The sequence below is a fragment of the Zalophus californianus genome, chromosome 3 (genome assembly GCF_009762305.2).
Source record: "Zalophus californianus isolate mZalCal1 chromosome 3, mZalCal1.pri.v2, whole genome shotgun sequence".
NCBI classification, from domain to species: Eukaryota; Metazoa; Chordata; class Mammalia; order Carnivora; family Otariidae; genus Zalophus; species Zalophus californianus.
The window spans coordinates 52,592,669-52,614,762 of record NC_045597.1 but is presented as its reverse complement, the minus strand read 5'-3'; the positions used below and the strand labels follow the sequence as shown (position 1 = coordinate 52,614,762).

General features: G+C 39.2%; 1 protein-coding gene and 1 long non-coding RNA gene across 9 annotated transcripts in view; one reads left to right on the top strand and one right to left on the bottom strand.

Moving 5' to 3' along the window:
- Positions 1–4,137: 4,137 nt before the first annotated feature.
- Positions 4,138–11,196, bottom strand: LOC113919494. Of its 5 annotated transcripts, none has more exons than XR_003519027.2 (5): positions 11,060–11,196; positions 9,280–9,656; positions 8,079–8,170; positions 7,389–7,531; positions 4,138–4,281 (listed from the first exon to the last, which is right to left on the bottom strand). It is a non-coding gene; the product is annotated as an uncharacterized LOC113919494 (long non-coding RNA). The 5 variants fall into 5 exon arrangements; XR_003519026.2 differs by having other exon boundaries at positions 9,535–9,656; XR_003519028.2 differs by lacking the exon at positions 11,060–11,196 and adding an exon at positions 10,521–10,753 and having other exon boundaries at positions 9,535–9,656.
- Positions 10,968–22,094, top strand: part of VWA8 (von Willebrand factor A domain containing 8) — a 342,103-nt gene continuing 330,976 nt past the window's right edge. For 2 of the 4 annotated variants that reach the window (XR_003519024.2, XM_027588720.2), the window contains exon 1: positions 10,970–11,235. Coding sequence is in view for 2 of the 4 variants with exons in the window: in XM_027588720.2 (XP_027444521.1) it covers positions 11,073–11,235 (163 nt within the window). In the remaining 2 variants the exon portion in view is untranslated. Of the gene's footprint in view, positions 11,236–22,094 lie in introns of all 4 variants that reach the window. The other 2 variants (XR_003519025.2, XM_027588721.2) reach the window with 2 other exon arrangements.

Genomic DNA, 22,094 nt, shown 5'->3' with positions numbered 1-22,094 from the left:
GTGCACTATTGTGCACTGTTGTTGAGAATGTAACATGGTGCAGCCACCGTGGAAAACAGTATGGTGGCTCCTCAAAAAATTAAAAATACAATTACCATGCGATTAAGAAATTCCACTCCTGGGTATATCTCAAAAGAAGTGAAAGCAGGGACTGGAAGAGAGAGTTGTATTACACATGTTCATAGCAGCATTGCTCATAATAGCCAAAAGGTGGAAGGAATACAGGAGTCCATCACAAGACATGTGGATAAACAAAATGTGGTGGATACATACAAAGGGATTTTTTTTTCAAACTTAAAAAGGAAGGAAGTTCTGCAACACAAGTGTCCATCAATAGATGAAAGGATAAGGAAGAAGTGACACACACACACACACACACACACACACACACACACACACAGACACACACAATGGAATATTACTCAGCCAAAAAAATGAATGAGATCTTGCCATTTGCAACAATATGGATGGACCTGGAGCGTATTATGCTAACTGAAATAAATCAGACAGAGTACCAGAAAGTAACACATAGAGATGTCCAATCCCTATATTTTACACTTAAAATTAATGGAACATTGTGTGTCAACTATACTTCAATTTAAAAATATACATATACATATAAAAGAAACTGTACTGTTGTTTTGCAAAAAAAAAAATTAGAGAAGGAAATTCTGACATATGCTACAAGATGGATGAACCTTGAGGACATTATGCTAAGTAATAAGAAATAAGACTGGTAACTGTGTCCTGAGATGCCCAGTTATTTGCTTAAACATTCTGGGCATGTGGGAGTGTCTGTGATGGTGTCTTCAAATGAGATTAACGTTTGAATTGGCAGATTGAGTAGAACAAATTGTCCTCCCTGATATGAGCAGCCTTCATCCACTCCATTGCAGGTCTGAATAGAATAGAAAGGAAGAGGGAACTCCCACTGGCTGATTCTTTGAGCTGGGACGTGGGCCTTCTCCGGCCTTTGGACTCCAATGGAAACGTCAGCTCTTCTTGGGTTGCAAGCCTCCCAGCTTTTAGAGTGAAACCACACTGCCAGCTCTCCTGGATCTTCAGCTTGCTGACTGCAGATCTTGGGACTTCTTGGCTTGCATAATGGTGTCAGCCCGTTTGTTATAATAAATCTCTTTTGTATCTACATCTATGCCTATGCATATATCTATATATCCTGTGAGTTCTGTTCCTCTGGATAACCGTGACTAAACACATAGGAGGGACTTCCAGTAGTCACATTCATAGAGACAAGGTAGAACCATGATGGGCAGAGGCTGGGAGCAGGAAGAATGGCGAGTCATTGTTTAATGGGTACAGACTTCTGACTGTGCAAGATGAAAAGACTTCTGGGGATGGATGGTGGTGATGGTTGCACAACAATGTGAATGTACTTAATGCCCCTGAACTGCATATTTAAACATGGTTAAGATGGTAAGTTTTATGTTACGTGCATTTTGCCAGTTTTTAAAAAATTTAAAAATGTTAAAAAAAAAAACACAAAACCACAACGAATAGTCTTAACTATTAAACATAGCAACGTTAGTTGTGATGATAACCCACTGTAGCAGTGTGACTGTTATTTCCCAATCTCATTATCCACAGTTTGTGTTACAGAATCTGGTATTGGTGGGAGTAAACGGCAGCTATTACCAGCCTTTGCGGATTTTTTGAGCCTTGTTAAGAACAGAAAAAAATAACATTTTTTCTGTTAGAAAAACTTTCTTTGTTAGAAAACATTTTCCTTGTTAGAAAAAATAAAACATTTTCATTTATTCAAAAATACTTAATGAGCACTGACTCTGCCAGGTTGTGTGCTACGCACTTGGGAGTAGATGCTCAACCAGACAGCCCCCTGCAGCTTAGGGCCCAGTGAAGGAGAGACAATGAAAGGCATATAATAGCCTTACAGGTTGTCATAAGGGCAATGAGACTGAAAATAGGGAAGGAGGCCTACTTTGATAGGGAATCGGGAAGCTTCTCTGAGAAGTAGCGTTTTAAGCATTTTAAGCTTCTCTGAGAAAGAACCAGCTATGGAAGAGAATTCTGGGTCGAGGGAAGAGCGGGAGTAAAAGCTCAATAATTCCTGAACTACTGAAGAAAGTGGTATTTATACATGGTTGCTTACCTTGAATGGTGCTGAATGAATGGGATTTCTACAAGGTTACAGAGTAATGACATAGGAGATAGGATGTTTTCAGCTATAAAATAAGGGGCTAATATTCTGTGATAACTAGATGCCTTTGAAGAAATATTTTAAGGAAAAGATCTCTAAAATAAATAGTTCTTGAAAAAATGGGCACATGTTGCTTTTTATCAGTTAATTGTATACACTATGCATTGACAATTTTAAAGGAAATTTACAGAAAATCATTTTAAGTAGTGAAAATCGGTCTCTAATTTAGCTTCTTGATAAGCTCATATATGGTGAAATGGATTTGTGGTTGTGGTTCTCAGACCAAATCCAGTATTAGAACAATTGACATAACAGGTTTTAACTCAGAGTCCAAGGGCGGTGCTAGGAAAACGGGTTTCCAGATTGCTGGGAAGTGTGGAACTGAGACCCTGGGGCTCACTCTGCTCTCCCTTGCTGGCCTTTGAGATGCAGGTATCAAAAGAGCTTGACCTAAGTATTTCCTTAGCTAGAAGTACATAGATTGATTACATTTTTCCTGAATAGGCCTTGAATGTAATGAAAATTATGTTGTTACTAGAACTGAGCTTTCTGCACTTGGCCATACCCTACCTTGAGCGAGCAGTTGTGCTGGAAGGACGCACCTCCACTAGGGATTTTTGGAGGCCAAAGGAAATACACGTGTGGCCATCTTGCTTCCACCAAGATCTTTTTCCTTTGTTAATAAGTTAGGAGCTTGATGTGACTTGCATTTATAATCTACAGCTCATCATGTTTTCATGTATATCGAGAGGTCCTGCAAAGTGATGGATACCAATGACAGCCACATCTCTCAGCCAAGCCACTCCTGTAAGTCTTCTGGGGAAAAACTGGCATCAGTCAGAACTCTTGAAATTACAAGTAACAAAAGCTAAGTCAAACTTACATTAAATAAATATGTATTTGCTAGCCGATGTCCAAGGGGGTGGCTCAGATTTGGCTGATCCAGAGTTCAAAGTATATTGCCAGGACACCTTGTTTCTCTTTGTCTTAATCATTTGTTTTGCTTTCCTCTTGTCACAGGCAGGCTCTCTCCCTGAATTACAGCAAATATGGCCTCAGCGGTTCTTGAATTACACGGGAGCTGTAAACACGTATAATCTGAGTAAGGAAGAGTCCCTGCACCCATAGCCATCCCTGAGGAAATTCTCTGACTGGTGCTGGGTCAAGCTCTGTGAGTCTGAGTCATAAACCCAACCCTCTGCCTGGTGAAGTGGGACCAGGTCTGGGAGATGCAGGTGCCCAAAGGAAAGAGGGTTACTCCCATTAGAAAAAGTAGAAGGGCAGTTCCGGCAGGCATATATGTAAGAGACTATCTAGCAGAGAAAGAAATCAAGAAATTGCTTTTTTGGAGGAGAAGGCACAGAAGACTGTTATGCTTTTTTATATAGATTTTCTTTTTCAAATATAACAAAAGCTACTTATCATAGTAATCAAGACTTCTAGACACCCCCCATACTGAATTTACATTTAACATCCACTTAAAATCCTTTATCAACTTGCCTAATGTCCAAAGCTTGTTTACTTAAATCGTTAACATTTCCTGAATACCTACTGTGTGACTTGTTGACACTTTCCATTTATTGTTGAATCCTCACAGTACTCTATTAAGTATTATTTACATTTTACACATGAGGATATTCAGGCCCAGAAAGGCTAAGTAATTTGCCCCACGTCACACAGCTAGAAATGAAGTGTGATTAGAGCCCAGATTTGCCTGGTTCCAAAGCCTATAGTTTTACTACTTCATGTTTATTCCTTAGTTCAACTTATTCGTTTCACAAGGACTTGAGGATTGAGCTAGATAGGTGCACTGGAGGGAAATAACTATGTAAGTGTATTGACAACCTACTGAAAAAGTGTTAATAGTCTTTTTTTTAAAGATTTTATTTATTCATTTGGCACAGAGAGAGAGAGAAAGAGGGAACACAAGCGGCAGGGGTGGGCATGGTGGGAGAGGGAGAAGCAGACTCCCCGCTGAGCAGGGAGCCCGATGCGGGGCTCGATCCCGGGACCCTGGGACCATGACCTGAGCCGAAGGCAGACGCTCAACGACTGAGCCACCCAGGTGCCCCAAGAGTGTTAATATTCTTGATATGGAGAGAGCTCTGAAAATCAGAATATTTTAAAAAATTAGAACAATATTTCAAAAAATACATGAAGTATTAGACTGATTAGTAACAAAAGTACAAATAACTTTTAAACATATGAGTAAATGTTGATCCTCACTGGTGATCAAAGGCATAAAAATTAAAATAACAATGTCAGTTTGGGGGTACCAAATAGACAGTGATTTTCTTTCTTTTCCTTTCCTCCCTCCCTCCCCCCCTCCCTCCCTCTTTCCTTCCTTTCTTCCTTCTTTTAATTATGTAGGGAAGGGATCAGGGAAGCAGAGACCCTCATACAAACCGGTGAGAGTAAATACTAGTACAATGCCTTTATTTCCCCAAATCTAGCTTTTTAAGATTATTGTGAGCAAATAGCAATCCCCTGAACCCTCACCCCATCAATCCATTTCCCACAACCGTTTTCAACTCTTTAGCTGATTCTTAATATCTGAATTCTTAATATTTCTAACAACATGCTCATATCGCTACTTTGTGAGTTTTCAATTTTAGGTGTTTTCTTGAGTTTTCAGTTGTAGGCATTATCTATTGATTTTCGACTTTGGAAGAGGGGAATTTAGCTCTGTCCTCACTAGTTACTATCCTCCTATCTTACTAATTCAGTAATATCATCATTTGGCTAGCTTAATATTCAATGTTTATGTGATTATGACTATATAAATGCCAGTTACAGTCGAGCCACATGCTACACAGTACTTTACCTTTCCTGTACATTCTGTTTTCCTTGAAATTAATAGTTATCTTTTGTTTGTTTAGTTTTTCATGGGCTCATTATTAACTCATTAGCTAGTGTTGTTTTCCGTTTTCTTGGCAATATCTAGTGACTTTGATTTCCTTGAAGTCTCTTTGAACCCTCTGATCAGATCCTATGGAGACTGGTAGCCTTTTGGCCTTGCTGCACAGCTGTCTCCTTTGGCTCTGTGTTCATCAATTAGGGATTTCCTTTTCCTTTCTCCTGTGCCACATCTTTATCTCCCTAAGTCAAATGCCTTCCTCTTTCTTAGCTTCCCCTCTCCCTTCCTGAGGAAAGGTGCATCAAAATACATTGTTTTTGAGATTTTTACATGTCTGAAAATGTCTCTTTTACCTTCACTCTTAATTGATAGTTTGGCTGGGTATGTAATTCTTGAAAATAATTTTCTTTCAGAATTTTGAAGGCATTGCTTCATTGTCTTCTGGCTTCCACTATTACTATAGCAGGCAAATTTCTCCCAGGGGCAAGTATAATGTATAGAGAATATACTTCTTGCCCTAATGTACCCATAAATAAAAAATACACCATTTATACAATCAACAAACTTAAATAGTGTAACTCAGTGCAAAAGTAAAATAAAAAGTTTTCTTATCTGCATCTTTCTTATGTTTTGTAAATAGGCACCTGGGGGTATACTGTCTCTCTCTTTTCCCTTTTGGCTATATGACTTTGGAAGTCCAATGCTATTCTGATTCTTAATTCTTGATGTAAAGCTTGATTTTCTCCCTGAAAGCTAGCAAATGTCTTTCTTTGTTGTCAGTTTACTGGAATTTCACAAACAGCTTCCTTTGGCTAAGGTTTTTTAATCTGAAAACTTGCATCCTTCATTTCTGGGGAATTTTCTTCAATATTGATGATTTCCTTCCCTGTTCATTGTATTCTCTACTTCAAGAACTCTTGAACTCTGGAACTCATTCATTAGAATTCCTGGACGGATCCTTTAATTTTTAAACTTTTTCTTTTCCTTTTCTTAATATTTCTGTTCCTTTTTCTGGGAGACTAATGCAACTTTATTTTCCAACCTTTCTCTTGAGTTCATTTTATTTCTGCTACAAAAATTAGTCTTTACACATAACTATTTTTTTTTTGTTGATTCTCTTATCTTTGTTTTTCAAGTCATTAATTTTTGTCTTTAGTATTCTTTCTTTCAACTTCCTTTGGATTTAATCTGTTTTTCTTTTTTGTACTTAAGTTGAAAGATTAGTCCATTAATTTTTAGCCTCTAAGCACAGTAAAGTTTTAGATCCACATCACAGGATTTAATTGGAGGCATTTTCATTAATGTTCAGTTCCAAGTGTTTTCTAATTTTATTTTCTTCTTTGACCCATTAGTATACAGAAGCATATCTATTTTTAAAAAATGTCATAAAATTGATTTCTTGCTTAATTGCATTAAGATCCAAAATTGTGTTCTCTGTTGTTTGATTTTTGTTGAAACTTACTTTATGGCCTTTAACATAACTCATTTCTAATGTTCTATTTGTTCTTGCAGATAATGTGCACTCTCCAATTCATACTTGCTATTTTTTCTGTATGTTAATCAAATAAAACTTGTCAACTATGGCTGTGCAAATATCCTATATATTTACTGAGTCAACTTAAAATTATTGGCTTATATTTTCTTTATAACAAGCAAATACTCTATATTCAGGCATCAAACCCACCTGAGTTTCAGAAAGAAGCCACAAGTTATTAAAGAAAGAAAAGTTCTACCTAGAATCAAGCAGATAGGTGTGATGCCTTATTGTCTACCTCAGCAATTTTTTCTCCTAGTCTGCCATTTAGCTAATTGTGTAGCCCTTTTCCCACCCTGGCTTTATGCTGGGGTCTTCAATCTACTCTTTGTCCTGTGTGTCACCTACAGCTATAGGCACCTGGGAGAGTAGATGTTTTCAGGGCATCCAGCACCTTTGGTGATTCCTCAACCTCCCAGACTCTTCTTCCAGCTTTATTCCTGAATTTAGAGAATTTTTCCTACTTTCTTATAAGCTTACTAAATCATTTTAAGTGCTGTTTTGAAATATTTTATCCAGTGTTATTGAGTATTTTATGTGTGTGGTGGTGTTCTTCCAGTGTATATTTCTTACCTTACTCACCTCTCTCAACTTCTCATGTTCTTGCTCACTCTTATTTCATAAAGGCTATGTATTCTTACACCCTTAACCATGACAAGCAGCATTTCCCCCCCATCACTGTAATATATTTTCAGTGATTTACCTATCTTTTGAATTGACATGCTATTTTTATTTTCTTTGTCTCACAGTATTTTTAAAATGGATTCCATTTTTCTCCTTTTTACTTATTTTTGGATATAGAATATTCCATTGATCCTTACCTGGTCTTTGCCAGCAGACAGACTGGTCAAATTGTCTTTGGCCCTCTTGTCTGTCCACTTGTGTGCTGGTCAAATTCCCTTCACAGATCTTAAGATCTAGCAGGCTTTGGCTCTTGTGGTTCCTTTGGGTTCCTTCCCATACTCTGAATAGATGGAGTTCAAGAAAGCCTAAGTTCAAAGTATTCTCAGGGCTGCTATTCCTGCCATGTCTTTGTCTAAAAACATTTCATGATATATAGGGGACATCATCTGTTCTCTTCTTTCCTCTTTTCTCCAATTCCTTGTTCAGTTTTTATTTTATTTTATTTTATTATTCTATTTTATTTTAATTGCTTGTAGATAAGGGTAGAGTATTACAAATTGTTTTAGAAGAAGTGCTGAAGAGGATCACTAGGTGATGGGACAGCTTTAGCAGCAAAACAGAACAATGGAGAGAACTGTTATCTAGTTTTGTGACTAAAATCTGTGGCATGCAGGTGATCTCCTATAGCTATTGCTAAAAATGCATATTCTTGGGCTTTTCAGACCTACTGAGTCAGAATCTCAGGATGGGGGTGTGGAGTGAAGCCTGAGAATCTATACTTTAACAATTCTCTAGATGATCGGGATGCACACTGAATTCTGGGAACCACTGGTGTGGACCTATGATTTCTTAGGAGGGTGAACAGTAAAGAGGGATGAAGCACCTACCTTTTTAAAACAGGGCATAACAGGGATGCATTATTAGTTGAATTTCCCATCCAGTTACATTAATATGGTAGGAAAAATATTCCTTCTGGACTCTGGAAAAAAGATTAACAATCAATACCAGTTTTTGGTAGTATGGTTTTTTAAAAGTATATGACTAGCTATTTCAGTGAGAATTTGAGAGAAATTACACAGAAGTTGTGATAGACATCTTTTAAAACGGAAGACCTCTGGTTTATCTTTCAGACATTGCTGAGGTCTACTTTTTCCGATTCAGACTCATTGCCACCAACAGGGGTTCATTACTGTAAGCGGAGACTATTTTTACTGCCACATAGCTAGAATTTGATGCTTCCTTTGTTCCTTACTCAATTCACAATTCAAGTCACATCGAAAACTCGATCAAAACATCCAGTGAATGGGGTGCCTGGGTGGCTCAGTCGGTTAAGCGACTGCCTTCGGCTCAGGTCATGATTCTGGAGTCCCAGGATCGAGTCCTGCATCGGGCTCCCTGCTCAGCGGGGAGCCTGCTTCTCCCTCTGACCCTCTTCCCTCTCGTGCTCTCTCTCTCTCATTCTCTCTCTCTCAAATAAGTGGAATCTTTTAAAAACAAACAAACAAAAAAACATCCAGTGGCTACGCAATCTGCCTATACCATGAAGTCCAAATTTCCAAATTCAACCAGCCATTCAAGATTCTTCATTGTATGATCTTTTCTTCCCTCCCCTGTTCTCTCTAAGATTACGCCGTTCTCACTTGGCAGGTTTCATCGTCCCTGTCAGGACTTGCTTGTCAGGACTCTAAGCCTCTGCTCATGCTCTAATACCCACTTCTTTGTTTATCCAAATCTAAAGTGACATTCAAAGTAAAGCTCAGGTGTTACCTTTTCTCTGGCTCAAATTTTTCCTTCACACTGCAGATCTGTCACTCTAAAATATCTTCATTTTCCCATTTCCTGGAGGATAATATGTAAACTCTTTCACCTCACATACAACACGGCCCCAATTCCTCTTTCCAGTCTTATCTCTACAAATTTTATGTACTTGACCTCCAGACACAGTGAATCACTCTCTGATTCTCAGTCTTGCCATGTTATGTCCAGCTTTCCGTACCTTTGTACATGCTCTTCCCTCTGCCAGATATGACTTACCCTTTTCTCCCCTTGAAAAACTCAAATATCCTTCAAGACCCATTTTAAACTCACCGTGAAACCTCTGACCACTCCCTGGTGAAGCACATCACCCCAGAGTATCTTGAGTACCTAAACATGGATCTCATTGTATTGCAATTCTTCATTTGTAGGTTTGTCTTCTGCACTGGATGTGGGCCCATTGCTAAACAGTACCTAGTAGGGTACTGTTTATCCAACAGTTGCTTGAAAAATGTTGCTGAATGCTTGAATGCTGTAACCTGTATTGATTTCCCCATTGTCTCAACTCCAAGAGCTCTTAGTGCTTACATCAGTCATTTTGCTCAGTTTCCTCACATTGTTCTTCTGTCTCAAGTGTATGCCGGATTCCAGCAAGATTACATAGAGATGTCCTGATCAAGACTTCACTTTTCCAGCCTCAGTGTCTTCACCTGTAAAGTAGAGGATAATAATAGTACCTCAATCAAAGTGTGAAATGAAGTATTGCACTGAAGTGTTTAGCACAAGGCCTGGCACATAGTATGAACACAAAGTGGGACAAACATTTCATACACTGTTACATCTTGCATTTCTGTCATTTCCCCCTAGCAGTCACATAGGGCTTTAGTGAAGATGATATGAGAACATACACGTGAAACCATGTTGTAATACACTATGCAAACATTTACCTTTATTTTCACTGTGTCCTAACTAGGTTAGAAGCCTGTTTCAGCCTTCACCCCTTAGGTCCTCAGCAAGATGCACAAAGCCTTATCCAGCTCAGCTTTTCTTTCACAGCCTCCTATCACCTCTCAGCACCTGTCACAGGGTTATGACATAGTAGATGCTCCATTAAAGAGAGTGACAGCTCCAGAATTACCAAGGCCTCTAGCTGCAAGTGAAGCCTTCTGCATTCTTTTTGTTTGCTGTTTGCTTTGTATTACTCGATTTAAACACTTTGCCTTGGTCAACTCACTCCTGACATTTTGGAGATGCTGCTTAGTTTGCTTTGTGTGCGCTCTTCCACCTTTGGCCAGTGGCCTACTTTTTTCCTCTTACTGAAGACATAAGTTATATTTATATAACTCTTCCATTGCAGAATGAACAAGTGCTTGCTTTGGGTCCTTTCTGATATTTTGGCCGTTTGTGTATATCACTAAGACGTGACTTTTGCATTTAGAATATAAGACGTGGTAATACACATACAGGAAAAAAAAAAGATAAAGGGTAAGACTTTCAAATACTGTATGGAAACACAGGTATGGTTACAATGAATCGAAACAGGTGAAAGTTCCCACAATCTCGAGAAAACGTACGCGATTTCTGAAAAGGATTTGAAGCAACGTGCAGGGAAAGCGCAGTATATTAAGACGGGGCCTATTAACCAAGAAACGAAGACTTGCATCTGAAGAGTTATATCATGACACGCTCCTAAAACCCTGAGGCATTTCCTGAACTCAGAGTTTACGGGGACCACCCGGCAACGACTGGAGCCCGGCCTGGTGAATCCAGGCGAACCGACGCAGGTGCGGGCGAGGCCAGCCATGGAGCCCAGGCCCCGCAGCTCCGCCGCACGAGTACCCGGGCAGCGGGCCGGGCTCAGCGCTCCGCCGCGCCCGCTCGGCGGTCGGCCCCGGGCGGGCGGTGCGGGCTTCCGCGGCTCGCGCTCCGCAGGATCTCTCAGCCCGCGTGGGCCCTGCCGGCCCGACACCGCTGAGCCCGCCGCGCCGGGGGAAGGAGTTTCCGGCGGACTCTGCGCAGTGCCGCTTCCTGTCCCTCTCGTCGCGCCGCCTCACGCTCCCTATCCCGGACGCGGCTCGCGCGGGACCCGCTCCCCGGCCCCGGCGACCCCTACCTCCCCCGGTGCCATGCAGTCCCGGCTTCTGCTCCTCGGGGCGCCGGGCGGCCACGGCGGCCCGGCGGCGCGGCGCGTGCGGCTGCTCCTGCGACAGGTGGTGCGGGGCAGGCCCGGCGGCGACTGGAGGTGGTCGGAGGTCAGACTGCTGCGTGCCGGGGCGGGGGCCGACACAGGTAATCCCGGGATGCCCTTGCTGTCTGTGCGGCGGGGGGGGGACTGCGCTCCTGGGCACTCCACTCCACCCCACTCCCTGCTGCGCCGCTTGGGAAGGAGCGCTGCGCGGGAAGCCAAGACAGAGACGTTCGAGTCCCCGTCTCGCGGCTCACTGCTGTGTAACGCGGGGCCAGGCGCTTGCACTCTCTGGGCCTCATTCTGTAGCCCGAGGGAGCGACGCTAAGGTTTCTGATGACCTGGAATAGTGCATTTCCCTTCCCTCACTGCTGCTTTTATCCTAGGATGCTGATTTGGATTACAGTACTCGCTGGGGTTAACGCAGCAGCCCTCAGGAATTGTTGAAACCTGGACTTGACCTTGCCCTCCGAGTCTCAAGGGCCTGGAAGCCGGGTTGTGTCCTGTTCCAGCCAGGGCTAGTGGCGGCTTAGAAGTGTGCCTTCTCGCCAAGGATCCCATCGTTACAGTGTTTTAAACGTATACACAAGCCTTTCTAACTTTTCCAGGGGTTTTCCTTTCTCACAGTGCTCACATCTTATTGGAGCTGAAAATCACAGCTTAAGGTTAAAACTCACGACTGTACAATTGAATAATTGAGACCCAGAAGGGAAAAGTGACTTAAGGAGATCACATAGGTCACTAGTGACTGCTTTAGAATCACGTGCTCTGATTCCTAAACTCAGGGTTTTTTGTTTGTTTGTTTGTTTGTTTCGCTTTGCTTTGTTTTTGTTTTGCTTGTTTGTTTGGATCTACCAGAGCTGGTTTTAGGAATCTTTTGTTGTTGTTGTTGTATGTTGGAATTAGAGCATTTGTGCTGGTTAAGGGGAGGAATGTATGTTGTTGCTGCTCTTGAATGGCAAAGTGATTCTAAGCAAGATGTCAGTGTCACTGTTGCTTAGAATAATGGAGGTTTTTACTATGAAGTTGCAGGTTTCATTGTTCCTCTTGCAACTCCGCCCCAATAATTTTCCTTGCCAGGAAGTTTAGGTCCCATACCTTCCATCCATCCATCCATTCATCCATTCATTCATTCAACAAATTTTTTTTCTTTCTCCTGTGTAGAGTTGTGATTTCAAATTTTGCCCCTTTATCAGTTTTTGTGACTTCTGTGGTGTTTGTTTATTTGTTAGAGGTTTTTGTTTGTTTGTTGCTTCTTTGTCCTAGAAAGCAGAGAGGACAAGGGTAGAAGTGCAGCATAATCTATAACTTGGGCTTTGGAGCGAAACAGGTTGGCGTTAAAAAAAATGGGTTGGAGTCCATTTTTGCATTGTCTGGATATGGATACTTGAGGGTGGGTTATTTAATTTTGTGTCCCAGGTGTCTTTTTTTTTTTTTATGTTCAGTTAGCCAGCATATAGTACATCATTAGTTTTTGATGTAGTTTTCAATGACTCATTAGTTGCATATAACACCCAGTGTTCATCACACGGCAGATGTTGTGTCCCAGTTTTCTTAACTGTAAAATGAGGATAAGGAGAGTACACTTGACAGGATTGTTCGGAGGATTTACTTATTTCATATAATTCCTGCCACATATAAAAGTTAACTTCTTTATAATTCTTCGTATATGTATTTTCAGCTATACAAGAGTTTTTCTGTTTCCTTGGCTTTAGGTGAAATGAAACCAGTTATTTTAGGTCTAGAACTGTCAGAACTAGCTGGGTAGGCATGTGGGCATGTGGAAAAAAGGTAATTGATATGAACTTAAAAAAATTGTTCTTTGTAAAAGAATAATGTTGATTATAAAAACATTAAAAATGTCCTCAAAATTATGTCCAGCAAATCAAAGTACAGGGTTTGCTTCAAATGTGAGACTCATGAACACATTACAGACAACATACTAACTTCTTAGACTCAGTCACTGACCCTAGCAGGATCATATCACAAGGAATAAATTGTGCTAAACCTACTTGCCTTGCTGTTGCAAGGTTGAAGGTAGGAGGACTGTGGATGAATGTAGTTGGAACCTCACCAGAGATATGAATTCTATTAAGAACAATTGAAAGCTAGGGGCGCCTGGGTGGCTCATTCGTTAGGCGTCTGCCTTTGGCTCCGGTCATGGTCCCATGGTCCTGGGATCAAGCCCCGAGTCGGGCTCCCTGCTCGGCGGGAAGCCTGCTTCTCCCTCTCGCACTCCCCCCTGCTCATGCCTCTCTTGCTGTGTCTCTCTCTTTCAAATAAATAAAGAAATAAAATCTGAAAAAAAAAAGAACAGTTGAGAGCTAAGTAAACAGGAGGCAAGCTCTTAGCTACCCTGGGACATAATGTTGGCCATCAAGTTTGGAGTGTCTCAGTTTGAACCAGAGGTCATACACAGATAAAACCACAAATAGCACTATGCTGCAGTGAGTTACAGTTTAGGTTGGAAAGATGCTCCCAGCTGCATACACACGTGACCAGTAACTCATCTCTGCATGTGACTGACCTTGCTTGCTAGTAGTTTGGAAACAGAGCAACAAGGTGCATAAGCAGTAGATTCACATCATATACTGTTCTTATTTCTCCTGGATTGTATGTATGTCTTATTTGTCTTTATATTCCTTTTGTTGCCTGTCAGCATTTTGTACCTAATAATAAGCACTCAGTGGCTTAAAATGCTAAAATTCATAGAGAGAAGGAGCAGGAGAGGCTGGGATTGCCTTGTTGGCTTTCAGGATAGGAGCTTCATAAAGCCTTGTAAGCAGGAGGAGGAGAGGGTCATTTATGTTAAAAAAAAAAAGAAAATCCCAAACCCACTGCTTTTTATCTTTTGCTATTGGATAGTTTAAGTATCCATAATTTGTAAGTTCTTTATATCTCTTTATACTTCAATAAATAGTATTGTCTCTTAGTTTTAGGAACAAAGAGATTTACAAGGAGGTTAGCTACTGCAAAGAGTTTTCTTTTTTTAAAAGATTTTATTTATTGATTTGCCAGAGAGAGAGAGAGAGCAGCAATATATATTGCCAGAGAGAGGGGGAGCGGCAGGCAGAGGGAGAGGAAGAAGCAGGCTCCCTGCTGAGCAAGGAAGCCCGATGGGTGTCCTAGAGTTTTCAATAAAGATTATTGGTGTTTTCACAGATGGAGCCAAACGAGTTGGTTCAGTAGGACTCTGACATTAAACAGGTTTAAATATACCATAGAGCAAGATCAGATGATAAACTGGGAAACATAACTGTATAAATCTACCATGACATGTTTAGTGCTGTCATTTAGCACCATTGTTATTAAAAGGATTCACTGTTCTATCTTTATGACTTTGTGTATGAAATACATTTGTTTAAAGAAATATTTAAAAATACTTTTTGTACAAGAAATTTGTGTTCATTGTAGGAAAGTGAAATACAAATCCCCTAAGACCTAATTCTCCCATGCAAAGTCGTAATTGTCAACTTTTTGGTGTTAATATTAGCAGATTTTGTAAAAATACATATAATATTTATTTGTATAAATACACATTTCTTTTTTAAAAATGGGATCATTTATGTTTTATAATTTAGTCTCACTTAACCATTATTGTGAACATATTAACAAAATGATAAATATTGCTGTACATGATTCTTTTAAGACATTCTTAGACATTCTTAGACATTCAGTTTATATGTATGTATGTATGTATTTATTTATTTAAGTAATCTCTACACCCAGCGTGGGGCTTGAACTCACAACCCCGAGATCAAGAGTCGGATGCTCTACCAACTGAGCCAGCCAGGTGCTGCAAGTTGTCTGTTTTTAAATATATAAAAAGTGCAATAGACATCCATCCATGATGCATTTTTTTTTGTGATTTTAAGATTTTATTCTTGGGCTACAATAGAATTAATGACTTTGGGGAGGGGAAGTAGAGAACTCTTGCTTCAACTGAGAAATACAGTGTAAAGGGAAAAACTGCACTATGGTTTTAGATCTGTATTTACTGGGTATTGAACTTTAGGGAAATTATTAACTACTCTGAACCTGCAGCAGGCTATGGTGACTCTGGGGACATTGTGACCCTTGTATATTAAAGAATTTAGCAGTAAAATCCCCAAACAGTTGTTACCTAATAAATCGTTAGGAAGACCTGTGTTAGGAACATGCAGACTTACCTGGAATTCGCTGATATATTTGGTTTTTCTCTTGGGTCTAATTTTTGTATTAAAAAAAAAATGGTGGGCCCCTGGGTGGCTCAGTCGTTAAGCGTCTGCCTTCAGCTCAGGTCATGATCCCTGGGTCTTGGGATCGAGTCCCACATCAGGCTCCCTGCTCCGCGGGAAGCCTGCTTCTCCCTCTCCCATTCCCTCTGCTTGTGTTCCCTCTCTCTCTGTTGAAAAATAAATAAAACCTTAAAAAAAAAATTGGTGACATTAAATCAGTGGTTCTTAACCAAGAGTGATTTCTTTTCCTCAGGGGAAAATGTGCATAGAAAAACATGGTTCGCATAGGTGGGAGGTCCAATGGTTGTAGATACAGGATGTGCAAATATTTTTAGGGTTCTCTCTGCCTTTCCTCATGGTTCCCCCACTTTCTACTCTCCATTTGTTGGATTTGCTTTTTGCTGTATTGGTTTCAGCATCTGCCAGGATTTCTTCCAGTAGAAGCAGTGATAGCCGTGCTGACAGCCCCAGGTTTTGATCGTCCTTATAATTCACACTGTTAGAAGAGAGAACATCTTTTCCTGTGAGCTCTGACAAAAATCCTTGTGAGAACAATTATTGGCCAACCTTGGATCGTGTGCCTAAACCAGTCATTGTGGCCAGATGGTGGAATGTTCTGGCAGGGGTTGTGCAGGATACTTACTTCTGGAGGTTTTGTTGCAGGGGTAAAGGGTGGGATGAGTGGTACGCTACCCAAACCAAATGGGATGGGTTTCCCCACTGGAGAGAGGGGTTCTATTGTCAAAAGGGGAAAGAATATTGCGCAGGTAAAACAAAACAGCTGTCTGCTGAAAATCAAGTACATAATATCCAAAGGGGTTAGTACAAGAATAAGTGTTATTTAAAAGATATTATTAATTATTGTTTGAATATAGAAATTATTTTCCTAGAAACCTTTGGGAAATTCCTTTAAATTAGGATTGCAAGTGATAAAAGCAAGCCTTGCCTTCGGCTCAGGTCATGATCCCGGGGTCCTGGGATTGGGTCCCGCATCGGGCTCCCTGCTCGGAAAGGGGCCTGCTTCTTCCTCTCCCTCTGCTGCTCCCTCTGCTTGTGCTCTTTCGCTCTCTCTGTCAAATAAATAAATAAATAAATAAATAAATCTTTAAAAAAAAAAAGCCTTATTACTCTAAATGAGCCTTAAATTTAATTTCCTTTGGGAGCTTTTATCTTTTGGATTCTTTTCAGGGCTTTTAATTTTCAAGTCCATACTTTCCATGCCTGAATAAAATATATATCACTTTATTGGTAGTAGTATTTATGTGACAGTTTGTGCTATACAGGATTTCGGTTAATCTGAGTTATGTGGGGGGTTTTTTTTTGCATTAATTGTAATAATAAATGTAATTAAATGTTAAGAGCATGTTCTCTAACAATCTGTACTTGTTAATTCCTTTTAGTTATTCTAATAATTTCCATTATCTTACTAACTAAAATCTTTTTTAAAAAATGATTGCACTTAACCAAAATAGCGTATTTGAGGAATGGTATACATTAGTTTCTTCTGCCTAAGTTATGTTACTTATTGTGTTATGATAAGTATCTTTATTTCCCTTTAGATTAATACTTATACTACTTCATTCAAATGAATTCTTTACAAATAACTTGATTTCTGAGCATTTTGAAAGATAGGCTGTTCTCAAAGAATACAGAAAATCGGTGAACTGGGGCTTAAAACAATACTCAATTAAGAAAACAGTAATTAAAAGTTATAATCATTCATCTATTCATTTATCAAACATTTATTGAATGCCTGCTTGGTTTAAGATATTATTTTTGCCACTATAAGTACAAACGTGATTAAAACTTAGGTCCTGCTCACAAAATGCTATGGCCTTATAGACTGAACAGTGATCTTCAAACATTTTTCTCACTTATCTCCGAAAAGGATTTGCAAATATGTATCCCTTCGTATATTTTGAAGTTGATACCTAGAAATTTTCCCGGTAAGAATAAATAGTCGCAGAGTATGGTGTTTCCAGTGTGTTGTAAATAGTGACATTTAAAACAAAAATTGCTAACAGTCAAAGTGTATCTTTTGGGGTGCCTGGATGGCTCAGTCTTTTAAGCGTCTGCCTTCTGCTCAGGTCATGATCCCAGGGTCTTAGGATCAGGCCCCGCATTAGGCTCTCTGCTTGGCAGGAGGCCTGCTTCTCCCACTTCCCTTGCTTATGTTCCCTCTCTCGCTGTCTCTCTCTCTCTCTGTCAAATAAATACATAAAATCTTTAAAAAAAAAATGTATCTTTTAAATGGAATCAGAATATCCTAGTAATTTGTTAGCCACTATCTCTGTTTTGAAAAATAGATAAAAAGCTCTTATTTAACTGTCAGAAAGTTTACATTATTTTTTATCTCCTTGAATTTGTATTCCAATTTCAATTACATTTATTCCTCATAATTTTATCTAAATATTTTTTTCTTGAAATGTTTTGTCTTTATCATATTTTTCTGCAACAAAAAATGTCTAATGTTAAAACATGTCTATCATTACAGTTATTAAAGCACAATTGATCACAAGAATATCAATATGTTTCAGATTTCTAAAAAACTTAAAATTTTATGGAAACATACCTGTTAATGACATGAGTGGTGCTTCCCCCAGTTAAATATTAATTAGTGTAATTAATAGTCCTTAACTGAATATTAATTATTGCTGCAATGTAAACAATTTTGATATACCAGTGTCACTCAGTTCTTCGTAGACTTTTTACTTATGAGCCAAAAATAATATGTTGATTAATTATCAAAAATGTTATTTTTAGTGATCTATCAACTGACAACTTGATTATAGCCTTTTCAGTTTTGTTCATAGCAAAGAATTGGAAACCACTTGACTTGCATGTAGAGTTGCTAACCTAGCCAGTATAATCACTCCTGCCTCCGTTTCTGGAAGGTTCACTAAGAAGGCTTTACCAAAATTTATCAAATGGCTATGGTTATTTCCTCACAAAGAGGCTGCTTGTTTAGTTTAATGTATTCAGAAAGAGTTGATAAAATTAACCTTTCACTCATCAGACCTTTGCCAATACAGTATTTTTTTTGAGAAAATGCTTCTATCATATGTTTAAGTCCATTTTTCATCAAATTTTAGTTTTCATAATTAAAAAAGATAATCTGTAACTATCAATTCAATCAGCTAAATTAGACTTTCTGGCAGAAAAAAATATTTTTCCTTTCAATTCAAATGACTTAATATATATTTTAAGGAATGTTTTAAAAGCCACTGAAAGATGAATTACTGGCCACATTTTATAGGCTCGATTACTAAATACAATAAAGACAAGAATAAAGGAATCCAAAAAAAAAAAAAGAATAAAGGAATCCAGTGGTTACATATTTGAATTACCTATTTCATAATATATGGTCATGCAATTTTGTTCTTTAATTTATTATAAGTAATGTAATAGCAGTGAAAATAAGTTATTTATATAATGAAGACTATGGTAGAAATCATGGTATTATTCTATTGAATGTGTAGTGAACTTTGTTTATGGGCTTTAGAGAACAATTAAAGTCATGTATAAAAATCAGAAATAAATTCAACAGTTTTAGACCTCATGATCAAATTTTTGACATTGTATTTAGTGAAATGAAAACTAAGTGATTCAGAAACTAGTATAAAACATTTTCATAGTAAGAGTTAGAAAACAGCCATTTATAAGATAAGGAATGACTATAATTGGAATGAATATTTGATGATGACATTTGAGAATAAATTTTTAACTACATTTTTGAAAGATAAACATCTGATCTGAAAGAAACATTTAAAAGTTTTCTCTGTGGTTTTTATCCAGTGTATTGTGAAAATTTTAGTAGTATTGAAAACTATTTCAATTACATTAAAATGGATCAGCATCAATTCTATGTACTGCTTCAGATGTTCAGAGGTGCCTTTGTGTGTGTGTGTTCATATGAAGAGTATGTTCTCAAGATGAGTATTGAGGAAAGCTGAGAAAACAGCTTACCTTTAAGTATGTGAAAAGCCAGTTTTTGAAGCTTTCTTTGCTTTGCACTCTGAGCTCTCCCATCTTGGATTATTTGACAGTATTAACTCTCACTTCCCTACTCTGCTCTGTACTATATCCGACACAGGCCAACACAGACCAGTCATTTCTAAAGCTACTCTTCGCTTTTAGTAGGAATTTATAAGACATGAAGAAACTATTCCTAGGCAGGTGTATGTTGATTTGAATAATTTTTAAAAGAGGCTTCTCCTAAACCATAATGTAATATGTCTCACTTGTTTAGTCCCCTGGAGCAATGCAGCAGCCATCATAGAGAAATAAGTGGGAGGGCTCCTGAAAGAGCCTGTGGGAATGGAGAACCTGCAGGGCCAGTTCTCAGTCAGATCAGTGTTAGGGAAGAACACATGGAAGTGAGGATCTGAAAAACTGATCTCCTTAAGATTGCCGTGCTCTGTACCCTTAGAAAGTGTGTACCCTAATTTAAAGACAATTATTGTAGAGGAATAATAGGCAATAATTGTAATAGAGTGTGAGAAACATGAACCAGATACTATGCTAGCAGAAGACAGGAATGGGATTCTTGGTGGAGGTGGAGAGCATGCAAAGGAAAAGTTGGGGAAAGTTCAATGGGAAGATGAGGATATTTGAGGAGTAGTCGTCTGAAGTGAAAGGGGTGTGAGAGAGATGTGGAAGGCCTTTCAGGCCAGGGAATAAAGCATCAGTCACTGAGGTAGGAATAGAATAGGTAGAGCTGGTTGGAGATGGTTGGACAATACACAACAGAAAATCTAGAGTTCCATTTTTCTCATGTTAAAGTTATCCCTGGAATATGTTAAGTATCGTGTCCAGTAGCTTACTGATAGGTATGGAACTCAGGAGAGAGATCTTAGCCAAAGGAGACATTTAAGACTTTAGTTGTACAGAGGTCAGAGTTGGAACATTGGCATGGATTAGATGATTCGGGAAAAGCATAGCATGGTAACAGAAAGGGGCCAAGAATATCAACATTGAGGCAGGAAGGACAAATGTCATTTTTTTCTCTTTGCCTGCAGCAGACATGACTAATTGATCACTACCCTATTTCTTAACAAGTCTAATTTCCATTGTGATTGTTTCTTTGGATCTTCAGAAGCCTTTTGCTTGATTTCCAAATGTTCAAAAGACTTTCCAGTTATCTTTTTGTTATTGATTTTTGATTCTGTTTTGATCAGAAAACATACTTTGATTGATTTCAGTCCTTTGAAATTTATTAAGATTTGCTTTGTGGTCCAGCCTAAGATCTAGTTAGTGAATGTTTCATGTGCATTTAAAAAGAATATGTATTCTGTCCTTGTTGGGTATAGTGTTCAGTAAAAGTCATTTATGTTGAGTGGTTAATAGTGTTTTCAGATCTTCCCTATCCTATTTTCCAGTTGATCTTAGCCAAATACTGAGAAGTGATTATTCTTACTTTTCTATCCTTTCTATTTCTTTTTCGCACTCTTCCATCAGTTACTGAGATATATATTAAAATATCGAAGTATGATGATGGATTTATCTCGTTCTACTTTTATTTTTTTAACTTTTTTTTAAAGATTTTATTTATTTATTTGAGAGAGCGAGAATGAGAGAGAGCGCGCACATGAGAGAGAGGAGGGTCAGAGGGAGAAGTAGACTCCCCGCTGAGCAGGGAGATGGATGTGGGACTCGATCCCGGGACTCCAGGATCATGACCTGAGCCAAAGGCAGTCGCTTAACCAACCGAGCCACCCAGGCGCCCCTCTTTCTACTTTTAGTTTTGTCAATTTTTGTTTCATGTTTATCCCAGCTTTTCTTGCCAGGTCTGACCACCATTTATTTGCTCTGTTCCTCTACAAAGGGTCGCAGTTCCTTTTAGGAAGCTTTCTACTTACTCTCTCTGCTTGCACTAGGCTCCTTCAGGCCTAGTGGTGGCAATGGCTTTCTGTTATTGCTAGTCCCGGGACACTGCGCTATCCTTGCTGGTTTTCTTTAAACTCTGCCCCACCTTCACAAATGGTTCTTTTATTATACTCTCCTCAGTTACTCAGTTTGAATGTACCGTCTGTTTTTGCTGGGGCCCTGACTGATAAATGGGTATGTTTAGAAAAAGCATTTTAGTCAGTCGGAAAATCCAGTGCAAAAACCTGAAATGAATATGTGTCTGATATGTTCAAGGAAGAATGAGGAGACCAGGTGGCTGGAGTAGAATAAGTTGGGAGGACACTAGCAGGAGATGGGGTAAGAGAGGAAATGGGGGAGCCAGATCAGAATAGCCTTTTGGGCCATCGCAGTAATGAGGATTGAGTGAGAACTTGCATTACTTGACTCCTATTTTATTACGATCACTGTGGCCACTCTGTTGAGAATAAGCTTCAGGGTGCAAGAGTTGAGACCGGAGATCTGTCAGTAGGTGAGAGTTAATACCGTTTAAATGAGAAAATGAGTTTAAGTAGTAATAAACCTCTCACTGGCTTGGGTCAACATTGTGGTGGTAGAGAATATGGTGAGAAGTGGACAATACTAGATATATCTTAAAAGACAGAGTCTGTGGGATTTTCTGAGGAGGCGAGAGAAAAGTTAAGAATGGCTGCAAGATTTCTGGTCCGAGCCCCCCCCGAGGGATTAAGTTGCCATTAGCAGAACTGGGGAATATTGTGGGTAGAGCACATTTTGGTGGAAAGATCAGAGGTTCAGTTTTGAATGTTAGGTTTAACATGTTAGGCATCTCAGTATCTGTTGGTATCCATCTTTGGAGTTCTGTGGTCTGGGCTAGTGGTACA